This window comes from Emydura macquarii, unplaced genomic scaffold (genome assembly GCF_026122565.2).
Source record: "Emydura macquarii macquarii isolate MOO-44397 ecotype Brisbane River unplaced genomic scaffold, CSIRO-AGI_Emac_v2 contig_3530, whole genome shotgun sequence".
Lineage (NCBI taxonomy): Eukaryota > Metazoa > Chordata > Testudines > Chelidae > Emydura > Emydura macquarii.
In genome coordinates, this window is record NW_027133667.1 from 5,111,876 (window position 1) to 5,132,322 (window position 20,447).

General features: G+C 43.9%; 1 protein-coding gene across 1 annotated transcript in view; it reads left to right on the forward strand.

Annotated features, from left to right (window-relative positions):
- Nucleotides 1-20,447, forward strand: part of DGKI (diacylglycerol kinase iota) — a 280,275-nt gene that overhangs the window by 212,511 nt on the left and 47,317 nt on the right. The window contains 4 exon segments of the mRNA XM_067536328.1: nucleotides 3,263-3,332; nucleotides 5,031-5,071; nucleotides 6,775-6,902; nucleotides 7,345-7,470. Coding sequence (XP_067392429.1) covers nucleotides 3,263-3,332; nucleotides 5,031-5,071; nucleotides 6,775-6,902; nucleotides 7,345-7,470 — 365 coding nt within the window.

Here is a 20,447-nt window from a genome sequence, read left to right on the forward strand (position 1 = left end):
ACATTGTATAAGTGATCTGGAGCAGCCTTTGCTTTTCCCTCCTCCTCCTCCTCCTGGATAGTCAGGAAAGGAAGCCAATAACAGATGGCTCAAATCAAGCCCAGAGGCAGAAGCTAATAAGATGAATCTTGCAAAAGCTGGCAGGTTGCCGAGGAAAGTTGTTAACAATTTGCAGTTGCCTTGTGCCAAGCTAATATTCATCCACCTGGCTGAGGAATGAGACACACAGTCCATCAAAACATTAAACACTAACCATGAGAACAGCTTATTGTAAACAATGCCTACGGGGTTCAGGTCCTCTGCTGACCAAGAATAACAGGGAAGTCTAGAATGTGTGTATTTGTACAGTACTGGTATAACCCCATTTAATCTCCAAGTGTTGAGGAAGAAGCTAATACCTTTAGATAAATGAAGAAGCTGCATTATACATAGTGACGTATGGAGATGAGACTTGTGATTTGATCAACCAGAAGTTTCATTTATCTGGAGTTTAGCTGAAAGTACATCATCATACAGGTCACTCTGAGATTTTCCCTAGGAATTAAAAAACAATCCAAGAAATCCTTGAGCATCCTGACTTGTACATCTTTGCAACCTGGGGGAATAGAGAAATGAACTCCTCCCCCCCCCCCCCCCCCCCGATTCTTTTCTTTCTTCCTAATTTTGTTTGATGCTTGGATATCAAGGTGACAGACATGTTAGAAATATGTCAGATAGATGGAAAGCAAATAATCATCTGGAAAGTAGAAAAACAAAACTATCCACAGGGGAATAAATGTTATTTCCAAGTTTCTAAATGATACAAATATTGGTAAGTAAACCCACAACAATTAAAAACTATTAAATAAACCAAGTAATTGACAGTATCTGTATCAAAGTTCTAAATGTGGTGTTTGTGCACAATAAACTGAAACCTTCCACTATGTTACCTCCGATACCTAGCACAGCTTCCCTCTTGTGTATTAAGCAACCTCATTCTCCTCATCCAAATAAGCTGCACATTTTTAACAGTGAAGGTAATTAATCACCGGTAATTATGCTTACCTAGGGGCATGATGTGTTCTCCACCACCTGAAGTCTTTAAATCAGGGTTGTCTTTCCGAAAAATATACTCTAGCTCAGGTATTTCCCAAATGGTGAGTCATGGGAAGGTGGTAGATGTGTTTGGCCCCACGTGGAGGTGGAGTCTGAGGGAGTGGAGCGTGGGCTTACCCTACACTCACCCAGCAGCAGCAGAAGCTCCTGTTCTGGGGGTTTGGCTTAGCTTCCTGTTCTGGGCATTGTGACCTGGGCATGCAGGGTTGCAGTGCCACTCACTCCAGTTTGGCCCTGCTGCCCTTCTGTCATGATGGAGTGGTGGCTGGGCCAAATCTGAGTGACACTGAGGTCCTGTGCACCAGGTTGCAATGCCCAGAGCCAGGAGCTGGGCCCAGCCACATGGGGCATGAGCTGCTGCTGTGGGGTGAGCGTGGGGTGTGCTAACTCTCCTACCCCCACCCCAGGGGCCTTTCCCTGCACTGGGCTGGGGGTAGGGTTGCAGTGCCAGGTTGGAAGGTGCTGCTGTGTGTGGTCAGCGCCCTTAGGCAGGGCGAGGAGAAGGAGGTAGCAGTGGAGGAGAAGGACACTGGCCTGTTTTGGGGCCCACACATTTGGATTCCGGGTGGGTCACAGAAAAAAGGCAAACTGCAGTGGGTGGGTTGCTTCCTGGAAACTTTGGGAACCTCTGCTGTAGCTCAAAGAGAAGTTAGGGGCTTGATGCAAGAATCACTGGGTGGAATTCTCTGGGCTGTGTTTTGCAGGTCAGCCTAGACTATCATAATGGTCCCTCCTGGCTTTAGAGTCTGACTCTCTAACTCCCTTTCTGGTGCTGGATCTTTAAGGAACAAATAATTAAAACCAATAGCATGCTGTGTTTTCCGTGTAAAACAATAGTTTCTGAAATGCAGCCTTTCCTCCCCTTTGTGCTGTTACCTATCCCCATTCCCTGTACCCTGGTGTATACCCACCATAATCTATTGTCCTTATTCATTGTATATTCTACTTTAGGGCCAGATTCTTCTTTCATTTGCACCCCATGCAACCCTACTGAACATCACTGCTCTAGCTGCAAATCAGAGCAGAATTTGGTTCTAAATGTACAGGAATTTGGGTGGTCACTTACGTTCAGTTGGACCGCGTAGATCATTCAGTGCAGTGTTGCAGTCAGCTGGCCTGTTGCTCCAGTGGCAGCACAACACAGCACCCTACAGTGGATCGGAGGTTGGGTTCTGACATCCATTCTTTGCTCCTCAGCTCAGACGAGACTGAGAGCGCTGCAGCCAGCATGTTCAGCTCCTTGGTGGCTACTGTGGGCAGGGGAAGCCTCACATTTGTCCTTAGCAATTCTCCCCGGCCCGTTCTTGTAGTGGCATTGACAGGTTCCGAGCGGCATCCCTCTTCAGCCAGAAGGATGGTTGTGTCAGTGGATTATTATTGTTATTTGTTCAAATTGCAGTGGCATCAAAAAGTGCTAGATGTTTCCAAACAGAGAGGAAGACAGTCTCTATCCTAATGAGCATAGAGAGTAGAAATACATAAATAGATAGAGGGAAGGGGACAGGGACACAACGTACACTCATGGTGAACAGGGTGGAAATGGGCTTATCATGGCATGTCTACACTGCAAAAAATAAAGCATGTTATTAACCTGCATTATCTAACTGGCGTTTAAATGGCAGGGAAGACCAGATAACTTGGGTTTTAACTCAGATTAGCAGCTCGAGTTCAACCCCTGGCTGCCCCACTAGGATATAAGTCAAACTCCTAACTGGAGTTAAAAGCTGAGTTGCTGTGTCTTCACTGCTATTTTAACCCATGTTAGCTAACCTGATTAAGAACATACCTATTTTTGTAGTTGCATGCCTGTTTTGTCTCCAGCGTGTGTTTTAGAACCCTCCCATCTCAGTATTCATTATTGTCCCCACCACCATAAATAAGTAATTCCAATGTGATATAATAGATGACAGCTAGTTTTGATACTGGGCTTTTGAGGCCGCTGAGCTGAAGGGAGGGGATACCAGAGGATATGACTGGTGTTGATAATGTCCAAGACACAAAGAAGATGGGTTTGCCTGGGAACTGACAGCTAGAAAAGTGGGCCTAGGTTACTCAGCTTTTACCTTCAGGGTAAAGTCAGCAAAGAAAAAACATTGGTAAATAATCCAGTTTTAGACAAAAGAAAGTTTTTTTTTAAAAAAATGTTCTTTCCCTCCCCCGCACCCAGGATCAGGAAGGTTCCTTCCCACGAGTACTTTCTGTTCAGAGGCTTTCTCCTAGATGGTGCTTCCTAGATGGTAAGTGTATCTGCCTGTTGTGCTATGATCAGCTCTTGCCATTGACACACAGCAGGAGACCCGTATTTCCAAAAACGGTAGCCTCAAGGCTCGGATGCGGCTCTTTGCTGGCTAGGCAGGTGAGGAGGAGGAGGGGGCCTCTTCTTTTCTGCACAGAAGCAGAGCAAGATCTTTACCTAACGTGTGGCTAGAGGCCTGGCAGGTTAGTGTGCCAGATGTGGTCAGCTGCACTTAGGGTATATCAACGCAGCCTGCGGCAGCCCACAGCAATGAGCTTATCAGCCAGGGTTCACAGACATAGGATCACACTACTGCGCTAAAAATATCTGTGTAGACAGCGCTTTTACCTTGCTGTTCAGGCTCTGAAGTCCACTGCCATCCCGCTGCCAGCTCACGTGGGGTCCGCCTCCGCCTCCAGAGCTCTAAAACCAGCAGCTAAAACGAACAGCGCCTTGCTCTAAAAAAGGTCACTGCGTATCTGAGCTGTGACTTTTGTCCTTAGCGGATACATTCTCTCTTTGACTCCTTCTGATCTGATCATTTCTTCTTTTGTTTTCTTTCGCATGGGTGGAATTGTCATTGAAGACAGGTTTTTTGTTTGGTGGTGGTTTTGGTTCATTTTTGGTCTTTTTGGATTTCGACATTCCCCTGCGAGGTTGAAAATTAAAACACAGCAGCAAAAATGCTACTGCATAAAAACCCAAAAGTGAAACTAGCAAGTCTGTCCTTTCGTTGTCCAAAGTGAGTGCAATGTATAAAGTAAACAGATAGCACACACGGTGAAAAACAATGTAGATAGATTAGTAAAACTAAAAGCATTTAAACTAAGTTGCTTTCATAACTAGAACTGGACAAATAATACCAGAATACTCAATGACTTTCCCTCATTTTTCTCTTCACATTTGCCATGTACAGACTGCAATTTTCTTGAATTTATTTTCAATTCAAAATTATTAGCCTATTATTTGATCTGCAGCTTGTTCACAAGCATTTTGTTTTATTTGATATAAAAAATTGAGCTGATTTGGTTGGACACACAAATCATATGGTGGTGTTTTTGTTCCTGATTGGAAGGGAACTCTTTATATTACGTTTCTGGTATGATTGCCTCTTATTACAAATCTGAAATTCACTTTCCATGCTTTGGCATTATTTGTTTAAAATTTGCTGTTTCCATGAACATTCCTGCCAATAAAATCATTTTCTAGAAATATTAGCAGAAAGTAGGGGGAGACAAGGGGACATATGAATATAGTCAGAACAAATAAATTGTTTAGCAGTATTTGCTGAGCACTATTAATAACACAGGTAAGGACTTTTACCTACCTCCGTGGAAAACGCTTTGAGATCTATTGATGAAAAGCATATATAAGAGCCAAGAGATATTATTATTAGTTATTATTATTAATTTATAAAATATATTAAACTTTACAGTGACCCTTAAAGTGCACTCTATGTGTATGATATTGTTTATGATTTGATATTTTTTTAATGATCTTTATTTTGTTAAACTCTGTCTTTAAAATCTCCACATACATAGACCATGGGCCAAATTTAGTCCTTGTGAAAAGTTGGCATGACTCCATTGAAATCAAGGTTGCCTTATTTGAAGGTGAATTTAACTCAGTCTACATTGTAGATTCAGTTCTGCTCCGATCTTTTTCTTTAACACAGCTCTGTTGTTTTCCTTTCTTGCAGCAACTTCTGCTGATCGTTTTTACCGCATTGACAGATCTCAGGTAAATTTCCATCCATTTACTGTTTCTGTAGATTTTTTAAAAAGAATTATCAGATACTGTTTAAAATGAATTATCTGTATTTGTTCCTGTGTGTCCTAAAGTTCTGCTGGTGCCTCATGAAAAAATGAAATAATTTCTGTGCCAGATCTTCAGCTGGTGTAAATTGACATAGCTCTGCTAAAGTCAGTGAAGATTTATACCCACTGAAGGTCTTCCTTTCTATCTACAAGCAATTTGATGTTCAAATAGTTTTCTGCAATCTTCTTCCTTATCCTCTATTTCTAAGGACATATGCATGAAAACATAATCTTTATCAGTTTATCTTCTGCTCTTTATAACAAACCTGAAAACCTAATCTTCCATGTATGACATTGGATATCTGTGGATATCTTATGATGTTACAAATTGAAAATTATGATTAGAAATGTGTAAAATGCTCACAAAGAAGCAGAAAACCATATCAAACTCCACTTTATTTCAAAATCAACAGTGAGATTAATTTGTGATCCTGAACTTAGTTTTTAATCAGGCTGGGCCAGTTAATGGTTTTGTATCAAAATCATGCAATTGTAACACATTGGCAGGTGGTCTTTGCCCACCTTCTGGACCATGTAAAAAAGTCTTCTGAGTCTGCTACTGTCTCCAAGTTGATGTAGATGGTCCTATAGTTTGAGTAGTAGAGGATCATGCTTGTAGACCAGAGGTCCTAGATTCAGTCCCTGTGGATCATCTGAGAAGAGGTGTCTTTACACAAGTTGCTGTTTTGACAAAAAAACAGGTGATTGCTTTGATGAGGTTTTTACTTTAGGGTTTGGAGAACCTGAAACTCACAAGCAGGATTAGGTAGATGAAATAAAATGTTGGTTCGAACCTCTAGGGATGTGAGCCTACTGAGTTTTGTACAACTTTTGTTATAATACAACAAAAGCCCATGGGGTTGCTATCTCCCTCCTCCCGCATGTCTCTTTGGGGTTGAAAGTGAGGATCCATGATGTTTCCACTGAGCACAGGATTCAAGATTTACTCTCCCTCGCACTCACATTGAACTTCGCAGCATGGTAAAGGGATGGGAACTTCTGAACCTTCTATTTCTCAGAGGAACTGGAAGGAAAGGGGGAGTGATAAATGGATATGCAAATAAAAAAAACAAACAGACAAACGAACAAACAAAACCCCCGCCAGGCGCAAAAGAAATAAAATGGCTTCAGAGAGCCACCACAGGCTCTGAAATATTTTTGTGTGCCAACATCAGTTCTGGCTTTCAGGACAGACCTGAATCCTGAACACTGGCAGGAGTGATCTAGGCACAAATGTCAGCGTTGGCTGTCTCTGTGGATCTTTCAGTAGTCAGTTGGGGGTGTTGCTCAGTTGTTGGTGGAACGTAGAATAGAGACCAATGGAGAAGAGGTGGAACCAGTCTTCTAAGCATTATTACAGAATTGATATTTGTTGCAGACTGATGGGGAAATCGTGACTCCATTGAAGTCAAAGAGGGATTTGCTGTTGACTAATGAGTGGTGCCCGAATTTAACCCTGTGAGATGTGGGAGAAACGTGTGAGGTTATATATATATCTACTGTAAGACTCCAGTTGGTAACCTGCAGGATTGGCCAATTTTCACCTAACTTTCTGATAACCATTTTGGCTTCCCAACAGATAGATGATGATTCATTATTGACTGACTGTTTATCTCATCCTAACAGGAACATTTGCACTTTGTGACGGAAATTTCACAGGATGAGATTTTTATCCTGGATCCAGAGCTGATGATATCACAGCAGGTGGGGACGCCGCCGGGAATGCCTGATCTGGTAGTGGAGCAGGCCTCTGGGTAAGCACTTCCTTTCCCAGGCTGGCCTCTGGCCTTTTGCACCCTTTTCCGGGGGGTGGGCACTTCTCTTCCTGCACGCTGACAGTAAGGAGAGGAAAAGGCAGATATTAAAGTAAGGAGTCGTTTAAACAGATCCATTGATCAAATTACATCTTCTTTTTCAGTGGGGCTTAGATTCAGATATTGGTACACGGGATCTTAAATTGACCTGTGAACCTGGGAGTTACAATGAAGTATCTCTATTTTCCCTTGTCCTGTGGGCAGGCCAATATATACTCACACTGAATTAAACTCCACACTCACTGCTCCCAATGAGCTATGGGAGGACTAATCCAGCTAGAAAAATGCTGCAAATGAAAGAGTGTAAAGAAGCTTCACATTGGAGAGTGAAAAGTGGTCTCTGAGGAATTAATTTCTTTTTCTTTCTTCCCGGTGTTTTTAGGATATCAGATCGGTGGAACCCTGCAGTCCGAAAGCGGATGCTGAGTGACAGTGGCCTTGGCAAGATTTCACCGCACTACGAGGTACCTGACAAACAAAAGGACGCCAGCCAGACACACATGCTGCAGTAAGAGCCCTCTGCATTTCTCTGCTTGATGCTGCACCATCACCATCACAACTGACAACTTTTAGTTGCTCTTTTACAATGTAGTGGGTTACTGTGACAGGATGAAATGGAATCTTTCTTTCTCTTTTTTCCACTTCTCCTGTCTGCTTCATCCTCTTTCTCCGTCTGTTGCCTTTCCTTCCCTTTCTTTCTCCAGCTTTCAATCTCCTATATTCTTAAAAGCATAGGCCCAGATTTCCAAAAGTGATTTTGAATACCTCAAATATTGACTGTGGAAGTGTAGTCCTGGTTTTCAGAACGAGCTGAATGCTCAACCTCTGAAGACCCTTGAACACCCCCTTTGGGGTGTGTCTAGTTGATCGCTCCCAAATGGAATCACCCCAAATCACTGGTCATTTTGAAAATGCAGGCCATCGCTTCTGAGGGATCAGAGTGAAGGTAAGCACTTTGGAGCAGGCCTGTTATAGTGTTTTGCTGTCCCACTTCCACAGTACAACAGATTCCTATTCACCGTGATCGCACCACCATGTTCAGGGCCATCTTAAAGATTTGGGGAGGGTTAGTGAGATGATTCTGTAGGCTACACAGCAGACGCTACTGACTCATTTTACATAAAAGGTGCATGTTCGCATCTACATGTATCTTTCATTTCCCCTATCCCCTCACCTTTTGCAGAAGTGGAGCCCAGCTGCTTGTTCTTGTTGGTTGAGATTTTCAAACACTAATGAAAGGATTTAGCCACATACCTCCCATTGAAACTTAAATGGGAGGTGTGTGGTTGAATTCCCTTGTTGGTTCTGAAAATCTCGGCTTTTTACCCAGGGCTGGCCTTATGGTGCTATGGATGAGCTTGTATTTTGGCACCCTTTCTTTGAGTTTGAAAATAGCTGTGTGCAGAGGCAATGGATGGGGGTGGGGAGGCACGTGGGGTCATGTGCCCGTCCAGATTTTTGCTAGGGTTTGCTGGCCCCACTTGGTCACATGGTGCAGCCGGGTCCCCTCCCTGCACGACAGCAGCTGGAACTGGCAAGCTGGGAGAGGCAACAGCAAACAGCTGGGAGCTGCAGGGAGCATCTCTGCTTTTGCTGCTGCCTCTCCCCAGGGCGCTAACAGCTGGGAGCTGCAGGGAGGGGCCGCTGAGAATAAGAGCGGGGGGGGGGGGGCATGCATAGGGAGGCATCACTCAAATTGCGGGGGGAGGAGGAACCTTTAAATTGTGCCCCCCTACTCTCAGCAGACACCAGCCATCTCTGACAGTGTGGGGTGCAGGGTGCAAAGACCACCTCACACTCAAAGAAAGGGTACCATTTCCCTTGAGGCCGGCCCTACTCTCTCCCTGGGCCCCGTGCACTCTGGGAGGAATCCAGCAGCACCTGTGTACTGTGCAATCAGCAAGACCCAGCCTCCCAGGCCAGCCTCTTTCAATGCTCATGGGGGCAGGAGGCAGGCCAGCTGCTGCCCATTGGCTTGTGACCAGGGTGGGGCGCCCAGCCCGAGGTGGGAGAGTGGCCAAGCCACAGTGGAGCATGGGATGGTGACCTGCTCAAACCCCCTTGTAGACTGCGGAATTCATCCACCTTGCCAACGTCTGCCTGCCCCCACTGCCCCCCAGTCATGGTCATGGTGAGCCCTGCGGCCTGCATCTCCACACCTGGCTGGCCAGGGGCTTCAGCTCTGGGCTTGCTCGCACTCATCCCTGCCCCGGCAGCCCAGGCCTGTCAGCTTGCGGCATTCGGACAGTGCCCGCCTGACAATGGCACCCTGGGCAGTCACCACATCACCCACCCATAAGGCCGGCCCTGTTTTTACTGTAGCAACTGGTTTTGGTTGATTTACATCAATTCTCCTTTACATTTCCAATTACCCCCAATCGGGGGGAGTCCAAAGACCAGCTCTGCCTGAGGAAAGAACAATTACATATACAAGTTCACCCAGACCTTGTTATAGCCTGAATTTTAGTTAATTCCTGTCCCTTAGATCAATTATATGCGTAATTGTGAAAAGGGACTGGCCCGGTGTCTATTTGGTTAGTACTCTGCCTCGTCACGAGGAAGATTTTGGTTCAGTTCTTGGCCTTGATTTTGTGCTCCCCAGAGCGATAGGGACTGTGAATATTGCAGAGGGAAGCCTAATCAACTCAGGACAGTCTGCATTCTGCAACTTCCCCCAGACCAGAATGTAGGGCGTTAAAGTTGGGGCATGTAAAGAGAAAAGAAATTAGAATGATGTACAGAAATTCCTGGCTGAGTGGAATAAAGGTAATTAGGTGTGGAAAAAAGTTCTGACTGCTATGAGGACAGATCTTGTGTAAAGTGATGTGTAAAGAAATATTTGCATAGCTACAACAGTGTGTTTGTTTATTAATTTATTGCAGATACAGCTGGTAGTGCCGCCTACAGTTAAGGTTGCCTGACACTTCCAATTATAGGGCCCTGTGTTCAGTTGCTTACAACTTTGTCAAATTTTAACTGTTTGGGCTGAAATTTTCCATAACAGAAGTCTGCCTCAGATAGAATTTTTTTTGGAAAGTTTCAGCTAAACCAGTTCAGCTGGTTCCAAGAATGAGATTGGGGAAAGTACTTTGTTTTACCTGTTTTTTTTTTTTTTTTAAATCTTACAACTGTTTCACTGAAAATCTCTAGCTTTGGATCTGGGACTTGAAATTTAGTCCCCCTAGTTCCAGAGATGTGCCTTTTGCTATTTCCATGAAAATTCACTCAAATTTAGCCATTTTATAAGCCTCTAAAAATTTCGATACATGCTCAGTAGAGACTTGTTAGAGTCTGGCGGCTAAATTATCCAAAGGTTCTGGCCATACTGAGCATGCTCCAATGCAGGACTGCAGGGGCTGGGCCGGGCTTTCCCTGTAATTGCTCCTCCAGATGGAAGTAGGGGCATTGCAGTACCAGGCATCGGGAACTGAGAGCTGGGAGGCTATGTCCTGTGCTCTGAATGCTCCTGCTGCTTACATCCAGGCAGTGAGGAGGAGGAGGAGGAGGTAGAGGAAGCATCCGAACTAGAAAGCAGATGAGTGAGAAATGATGGAAGCATGGGGATCAGCTTTCAGAAACTGGAAGAAGGTTGAGCAGTGGGATCCGGTTAGGAGCCGGTAGGCGGGAAGTGCACAAGGGGTGGGAGAATATATAGGTACAGAGAGGGAGAGAGCAGAAGCAAAAGGGGATGGAGCAAAAGATGAATAGGAGAAAAAGGGGTGGGGAAGGAGCCAGAATGTGGGGCTGTATAGGAGCAAAGGGGGAAGGGAAGGAGGAGGCCAGGTGTGTGGGTAGTGGATGGGATCAGAGGATGACAGAGATGGGCTAAGGTCAGAAGGTCACATAACCACCTGAGAACTCTCTCCAGAACCTGGAATTACATTACATGGTCATATACTATTTTTTCCTGCTTTATTCAGTGTACAGGATGGAGCTGCTCTAGAGATAAATCAGGATTGTGTAGTAAAGGGCGACTGTTGTCTTTAGGTTACAGAAGTTGGAAGGTGTGTAGTGAATGAGGCAGGGGACTACAGGAAGAGAAAGAAAGAGACCGTCTCTAGATTAAGGCAGCCGAATGTTGGCCTGGAGAATTGGATTATATCCCTGCTTCTGCCCCAGAGTTCCTGTGTGGTGGTGTGGAAGCCATTTTAAACCAATCTTTTCACGGGTGGCCATTACTTGTGCCCAAGATGAGATACCTAGGGCTCAATTTCCAGAAGCGATGAGCTGTCACAATTGCAACTGAACACAATTGAAGCTCTGCTCTGAACATGTGAAGTGCTATAACAGTGCTAAATACTCTGAAAAGTAAGACCGTAGGTGTCTCACGCTGGACATCCAAAATTAGTGGACACGTTTGACAATTTTGGTCTTAAACTTTCTGTGCTTGTGTTCACCAGCTGTAAAATGAGCTTGACTTCTGGCTACTGTGCTAAGCTTTTAGTGATCAGTCCTTCCTAGCCTTAAACATTGGCCACAGATATCTCTGCCATATCCAGGGAGAAAGGGGTATGGAGCAGGGGAAAAACTTGAAATCTCATTAATCAGATGCCACCTGAAAATAAACTCATATGAAGTTCACTTAATTAAAAACAAAAGGGTAATTAATTTTCTCTAACAAAGACCCCTGCCTGGGAACCATTAAAATCAAATCTCTTTCTCTCTCCTCCCCTCCCCCAGGGATTAAGAATAGGAACAGAGCCAAGCACTGTAATTATTTTCAGATCCTCTCTCTACAGATCTCCTCATTCAGACTGGAGTCACTTAAGGCATCTCTTTGTTTACATACCTTGTCTTTTCAACTATCCCTGCATTTTTAAAAAAGCTGACAGCGTTTTAAAGGGTTGTATGTGTTTATTCCATGGACACTCCCAATGGCCTTCAGCCATACTCTTTCTGGCTGTGGTCTGGTCTGTTCTCATGATCTAAGATGACTCTCTGCCCAGGGCAGTGCTTGAAAAAGGGGTCTCTAAGGCAGTGTTTCTCAATTGGTGTTCACTGTTAGGGTTCCACGAGAAAGTGACATTGCGCCGCCGAGAGCAGCTGTTCTCCGCGCCGCCGAAAAAGGGAAGATGTCCCGGATTTTTCGGCAGAGGGTATCGAGTATGAGTGTAATTTCCCCATGGAGTATAAAGGGTTCCGTGGGGAAATTTAATTGAGAAATGCTGCTCTAAGGAAAACCCAGAGTACTGCAGAAAAGGGCACTGGTGAATCAGCTGAAGGCTCTCTTTCCTCCTCCAGAGCGAATGCTGAACCAATGTCCTAGTATGGTGCTAAGGGATATTGTGTGGTGTAGCTGGAGGTGTTGTAGGGTATTGTTGATGAGATGTAAATCACAGCCTCTGATCACTGGTAGCTATTAAAAGATCTGATGGAACTTCATGCAAGAGAAGAGGCATCCCCTGTATTCTGTAAATTTTCCTCTTTGGGTAATTGTATTCTGGCTTGCTAAAATTCTTCCTGTCGTTACATCTGAAAGAGGTTTTCTGAATAAATAGGCTCTATACTCTGTGGAGAGAGTTGGACTGGAGAAATGCTTTGACTATGAGGGCTTGATCTTGGAACATGTCCCACTGTCCCATAAAACACATAATTAGGTGCTTATCTTTAAGCACATTAACTGTCTCATGAAGTAATGTATTTCTCAGCTGATCAAATGCTTCTTTGTAGTCCTTTGCTGGAAATAAGGGATGCCACTTCATCCCCACCTCCTAATTCCAAAACCACCTCTGAGCTGCCAGTTGTCATTAGTAAGAACTGCATTGAGGCCCGCTCTCTCTAGAGCCATGAAGCCCATCTGTGGAATGCAGAGGTGACCATGCTTGTTCTCTGGTAGCAGAGCAAGGTGAGGAATTGAAAGTATTTACTGCATCATTAGAGCTTGGCCTGTCATCAGGGAACATTAATGGCTATTCGCTTAAACCTGCGGGCCACAGGATCGTTACCCCTTAGCTGCTGCAGGAGAGAAAAGAAGACACCATTGAAAAGGGAAGATGTAAACTGTAACCAATATGGAGATTGGCAATACACTGAATGAAAGAAATTCTAAACCAAACTCCTTCATCTTCAGTCCCTTTGAAAGAGTAATTGCAACTTGTCTAACATCTACTCAGCTGCAATGGCATCGTGTGTCCAGAGCTGTTAGATGTGTTATCTGAGTAAAGTGCATGGCTCGTGAAGGGTGGGGGAAGGTTACCAGCGCACCATCTGGCTCAGTTGTACAGAAGAAGAAAAGTGCCTACCGGGGCTTGAAGATGGCAGCAACACTTTACAATAAGTGGACATTAATTAGCCAGTAACATCATGCAGCCACTGCTTTATGAGGCAGTAATAATCTAGTTCCCGGGTGGGGAGAGAAATGAGGCTGAAGGTCAAGTGCTTTATCACAACCAAAGGAATTGGATCATTGCTGAGGAAATCAGAGTGGCAGTACAGATGTTACAAGGATTTTTAAAAGAAATTTGTGTGTAGCACAAGGTGAGAGAAGCATCAGGGATATGAGTCTGAATGTGGGAGAGAAATGCTCATGCAGGGACAGGGTTATGAAAAGGTAAAGAGATCACTTGCTGTTTGGCAATGTGAGGTGGAGTGCACCTTAGGAGGTTCTGAGGTTTGCTTTGGATAAGCAACTTCAGATGGTTCCCCAGACTGCTTACTTTTGAAAAACTGAGCATGAAATTTCACAAAACCAGTTCCCAAATATATCTCCAAATAGTCTGTCTTGTAGTATCTCAATATGACACACAAAGTTTGTTTGGTTCAGATTCAGTGCACGCTCTGGGTGCAAATTTGAGGATTCAGTGGGATATTCTTGTTTTATCCAACCAGTTTACTCATCCCTAGAAACTGATTTTCTAGACCTGCTTAATATCATAGACACACATTTGAGAGTGTAGTCATGGATTTCAACCCAATCACATGTGAAGGGTGACACACACAAATTCAACCTGTCACCCACTCACCCATGTATATTTTCTTTTGTAAAATGTAATTAGAAACACCAGCATGATGAAGTGGAATTTTTTTTTCTCTCTCTCTCTGCTTCTCTGTTTTGCTTCATCCTCTTTTTCCATCTGTTGGTCTCTTTTTTTCTCTCACATTGCCCTCCACTCTTAGCAAGATAGATTGTGCGGGATCACTCATTATCTTAATGTGGAGTGTAAGTATGGTTTACATTTTAGCATCTTTCCCAAGATGACCAAGGAGGGGGAGTTAGAAATGGAAGGGAGAGAGATTAAAAGGTTTATCGGTGGATTGAACTTGAACAAAGGATTGGGACTCAAATGCAGGAGAAGATGAAATGGAGATGAAAGATAATGATGGGGAAAGATAGGGAGAGAAATGGGAGAAGAGATAGAAAAACACAATGTAAATACAGGCCAAATCAGAAAAGTATTTTGAAGCCAGGAAATAATTTGGAAAAAAGATAAACAGAAATATTTAAAATGGATGAAAAATCATTCTGCAGGAAAACAGGGTCATTGGAAAAGAGGGTGGGGGCAAAGAGGGAGGATTAATTAAGATATGAGGTTGGATCCTGCTTCCATTGAACTCATTGGCAAAACTCTGATTGCTTTGAATGCAAGCAGAATAAAACCAACAGCAAGATGGAGCAATACCTTAGTTATTTGGTTAATTCCAAATAGAAACTACCATTTACCCGCTACTGGGAAACCCTTAATTTAATTGCTACTGTAAATCTTCTGCCATCTCCTTCTTCTGAGACTTTCTAGATGGTGGAGGCACTTGTAATGGTTTTACCCTGTATGATGGTATGCAGAGCCCCTGGGGTACAGTCTGGGAGCTGTGGGAACCACTGGGTATCCTTATCAACTATTTAGCTTGAGGTGAGCTCTCCAGCATACTCTATCTGACTGGTAACATACAGCCAGCCTCTCCAGACCCTGTTATCACCCAACCCGACAGGAGGTGGCGCCAGACACCCAATTTAGTTCAATGAACACTTTCCCCAGCCATTCACAAACCAATAATAGAGAAGCTCCCAGCCCAGGACTATACCATCTTGTTCTGGTCAAAAACCTGACCAGTGAAGATTATTGTCCAGTCCACCCTTCCCTTGAAGTGGAAGAGACATGCAACTGCTTTTCTTACTGAGCTGAGTTGCTTAAACACTTCCCTCAAAAACACACGGGTTAAGATAAAACAAGTTTATAAACTACAGAAAATAGATGTTAAGTGATTATAAGTGACAAGTGTAAAGAGGAGAGAAGTAGTTACCAAAAGAAATAAACATAAAATCGCAATCTAAGTTCTACACACTAACAGGATTTGAATTAGCAATGTCTCACCCTTGTCAGCTGATACAAGCAGTTTCTTAAACACAGGCTGGGCAGCCTTCCCTGCCTGGGGACTCCTCTCCTGTCTTTCAAAGTCCTTTTGTCTTCCAGACAATCCTTCAGGTGTTCAGTTGTAGGGGAGTGGAGTCAAGCTCCGATGTCACTCCTCTTCTTTTATAGTCCGTTCCAGCTTGCTAGAACAATCGGGACTTATGACCTGGGGGGTTGTCCTCATTGGTCAGTCAATCCCCATTGTGAACATGCATCCCTCATTGTATACAGTCTCTGGGATAGTGGAGTCTCCGCTTGAATGAATGAGGGAGAGCCATTAACATTGTCTGACCACTCCATTGTTTTACCTGAATAGCTGGTTTAGGTGTTTCCCAGCTCACAACATGCTCAGGTGGCATTTACAGAAATATTTTATAACTTCACATACAATGATGGCATGTACAATCCAACAGGCTATTAATGTGTAGTAGATCAAGACTTTTAAAATAATACCAAACAAGACATCCTTTGTACAGAGCCTATCATCATTATATGACACTGGTGAATATGGAGTTTCTGGGGTGGTGTTCTCAGACTCAGTGTGTCACCCCCTGTAGTTGCCAAAAGCGTAGAAAATGTTTTCCACAGCTGAGGCCTTCTACAGTCATCACCAATGACTGCTAGTAAAACATTGTGTTTGCATTGTGTTTGTACAGTGCCTAGCTGAAGCCTAGATGCAGTTCAAATAAATAACGGTACCAGAGAATCTCCTGTACGTCAAGTGGTGGAGTTGCTGCTTTTGCATTTGAAATTTCTCTGTTCAAGTCCCAGTCGTTACACATGTCTCATGCATTCATGAAGGAGTAAAAAAGTAAAACGGTGGTTCTTCTTCACATATATTCCACTGTCCAGTGCTGTAGGGTGTTTTTTTCTTTGCATATGTTTGACAATTTCAGTGTTTCCTTCTATATTACTTGTTGAAGGTTTTGAGACAACCCTTTGCAGTATTCTCCACTGGATCCAAATGCAGTTGGTTTTCTTGGGTCACCATCCTGAAGGTAGTTCTCCTTCTACTCTGAAACAGAATTTCTGCCTGGCCTTATTTTTCTTGGATGGTTTTATGTACCATGAAAAAACAGAAATCAGAAACAGTCTCAGCACACCATGAATAGAATTTCAGACGTTTCACTGTGTACCTTCAAAGAAGGTTTGTGGGCTTGAGAAATAATAGCAAGGCTTTAAAAGAATTTTTGAATCTTTGGCTAAATACAATGGTATAAAATAATCTATTCTTCTATTGTGATCCCTATGTTTGCAAAATCAAAGCCCTGCTAGAATCTCTCTGATGTTTTCTTCTGTACTCATTTCAGGAAAAAAAAATTTAAAAAAATTTGCAGTGCAGTAAATTGTGTATAAGAACAATCCTCAGACTGCAATACTGGAGATAGATGTATCTGGAGAAAAGGGACCACTCCTCAGGGAAATCAATCTCTTTGCAGTTTGGCTGCAGAAAGAAGTATGGTTTCTGGACTGCCTCTCGGCTTGTTGTGCTGCTGCTGTTCAGGATGCTGCAGCCCACAGGATTTCAGGAGTTTCTTAGTGTTAGCTGCTGCCACTATTGGTGTCTGTTACTCAAGGACGCTGATTTCAGTGTCCAGTTCTTGTAAAATGTTCCTGAAAAAAATGCCTGTTGCTTCTGGTACTATTTACAAAGCTCACCTCCATGTCAGTGGGGAAGGCACATGATAAATAGGGGGTGATCCAGAATGCTACCTCAACAGAGGCAACATTAAAAATGTGTCTGAACCACATTGGTCCCTCACTCACAGGCCAGTTTTGAATCAGTCCTCTCCAGTTTTTGCATATCTGCTCACCTAATCCCTCTCCCGCTTCTCCAAAGTGGTGTCCCAGTTTTGGCTTGTTCTTGTGTCCCTCAAAGCCGCACCAAATTCCTTTACATCATCTAATACGCCATCTCCTTTAATCATTGCCATAGCCAATAAAAGGGATTCCAGGGCATGGCTGAGACGTAAAGGCACCTCCTGTGGACAACTGAGCTGAAAAAGGAACACCATTTTGAAGGGAAAAGCTTCACGGATAGGGGACTGAGTGGGAAAGAAGGGCACCAAACCACATCTTTGCCTAGGGCTGGCTCTGGCCATACCTCTTTTTTTATTTTAAATTTGTTTTTGATTTTTGTGAAATCAGTTCAGAGCCCAAACTTGGTAGTTTGGCTCTGCCAGCAATGAAACCGCTGACTAGCACCAACTGGAAACGCATGGACCTTTGGCCATTTCAGCACCTGGGAACTGTAATTCCTTGTCTGTTCCCATTCACCTGCCTCCCCCATTTCTGTGAGAAGAGTGGAGAGGAACAGCCATTCAGAACTCAGGATTCTGAGAGGTTCCGAGTTAGCTCAGCCATTCTCACACTGTCTTGTAGGGAGCACCACCGGGTACGTGAAGATCATGGTGTCGCCTTCTGGTGACTTAGAACTGAGAAAACAGAAAGTGCCACAGCACAAATTCATTCTCACAACACAGATTGTGGCAACAGCCAACACCGATGTACATCATGAGATACCTTATTGGGTACAAGCCAGCTCTTCCCATCAGCTTAAAACGGGGGGTTCTCAAACATTGTCCAGTATAAACTTTAAGGCGCTTTTATTGGTGGTTTGTCCCCAGTGAGTGACTGAGTCTGTGAAATGAGCAGAAAGGATCACAGATGCAGCAGAAAGCACCCACGTTAATCACTTTTTCCCTAGAAATGGGTGAACCTTTGGCACCACCTGTCAGCACATTGCCAGGGTCTTGACTTATTTAATCTGGACTGGCATTTAGAGAAATCATTTTTTGACTTAACAGAGTAAAATTTCCATGAAAGTCATTGAGACCCAATATATATAGAACCCCGCAACATCATGTTGACAGTCTCTTTCCAGCAATAACTGAACTTTAAATCAGCTTTGTGCCCCTGCTTCTGCTGTTAATAAATGTGGTTAAAAAGGGAAATTAAAATGTCTTTTTCATTTGCATAAAGACACGCCTATTTGCATAAATGATTGCTATGCAAATAATGTTTGTTTTTCCCCTCTAGAATTAGGTCTTCTACCCCCCTGCTGTGTTCTGAGTTGCTAAGGGGTTGTAATGAAAGCAGCTGGATAAGACCATATGTATTTCTGGCCCTTCAGTATATGATTATGACAAGAATACAGTGCGTTCCGTATACTGTGAAATATAGTATTTTCCCCCATCCCTACTTCTAAGTGAATAACATTATAATTTAGACAGAGTTTGGATCTCCAGAATGGACTGGGCACAGATTGTAGTTTCCTCTTCTCCCTTTCCGATCCTGGAAAAGAAGGCTCTTAATGATTTTGTAGAATCTCAACACCTGATGGGCAGGTGTTGCCCCTGCTAACTTGCTAACTTGCCCCTGCTAACAAATTGTTTTGGCAGATAGTGAAATGCAAAATACCCACACACTATGAGACTAGAAATTGTCTTCTTTAGAGAGGTCTCATGGTTGACTGGCATCCCACTCTCCGAAAGGGAAATTCAAACAATCCAGCCTCCAACCTGTCCCTGGAGCTGATTTTAAGAAACAGAACAAATGCATGATTGGCTAAGGACTGCACTGCCCTGGTGCAGAGACAGCCTGTAGCAATTTGGTTTTAAAATCCCTTCCAAATATTGTCAGCAGATAAGGGAGAGAAAATGAGTTTTCTAAGTGGAATGTAAGTTTTTGTTGGAATGTGTTTAAAAGATGAAATCTGTGTTGACGGAGCTGAGATAGCAGGGTGCATCTGTTTTCTCCACATTGCTTGCCATAACAGCCACAAATCTTCCTCCCTATCTCTGGCTAATTGTCCAGGCCAAAGCAGAATAGATGACTTATCTTGTTCTCTCTCTCTCTCTCTCTCTCTTTTCTCCCCATCCTATTTTCCTTGCTGGCTCTTTCCTATGGAGTCAAGGAGATGCATCTGTGGCACATAATAAAATGACTCTATAGCAGGGAAGGCAGGGGAACAAATGTCCATATCAGCTTTCATGTAATATTTTTCTATTTGGTTGGCTAAGAAAAAATGACCTTTGGGAATTTGACCTTCAGGGGCTACTGCTGCTGCTTCCCGAAGGCAGGTGGTAAACTGTGCATTGTTAAGGGGAAGGGAGGGGAGACGACGATGGCAACACTACACTGCATGAATGTCCCTTTTTCCGAATGCTGGGTGTTCTGTGGAGTGGAAATGGCACCCCTAGCCCTCCAGCTGACACTGACAGCCAGCAAAAGGGAAGTCTAGCTGGGTTTAATAAGGTGGACTAGGATGATGAGATGAGAACAAATCCATTGTTCACCTAGGCCTGTGTATACAGTTAGTCCTCTTTGCTTCAAGCTCCATTAGAAAGACAGGGTGAAGGAAATTCTTCCCCTCTGATGCCCAAGGTTTCCACTCCACTTGAACATAAAACTGCACATTTTTAAAAGCTGTGAAGGAAATGAGCCTTGCAGTCCTTTTTAAAAAAAAGAGTTAAGCCAAGATGGAAAAAAGTCTGATGTCCTAGTTTACCCAGCAATACACAGGACAGCCTGCTCATAGTCCTCTGTCCATGCACTGTGTCCCTGCCATAAGCACCCGCCATCTGTTGGGAGAAAAGACCACTTCCTAATCTGCTTTCATTCACTACCAAGTAGGCTGTAAAGTTCCAGCATGTGCTCACACATGTACACTGTGACACACACACACTCTCACATTGAACACGCACAAGCACATACCGTCATCGTGTGCACACAGCTAGACTATATTTTATGATAGCTAGTTAATGTTTTCACCTAGGGGCTGTTTTGACTGATACGATGTTTGAAAAGGGGTAGACAAAATTAGGCAGTGTCATTGCTACCTCATTGCAGATACTGGGAGAACGGCTAATGGCCTGGAACCATCCCGCAAATACTGAGTGAAAGGGCTCTAAAAGCCCCGGTTCTGGCTGGGGGCAAATTCCCTAGCTCAGGAACTGAGGAAGACAGCCGGAGGACCTCTTCACAAACTCTGGATTTGGGGAGGGGGTATGTCTGGGCTGTGCTGGGCATGTCTGGGGTGAGGTGGAAGCATATAGTGTCGCTGAGATTCTGGGCACTCTTGTTGCCTATAGGCAGGCCGTGACAAACTGGGTCTAAATTATGCCGGGGACTGTTT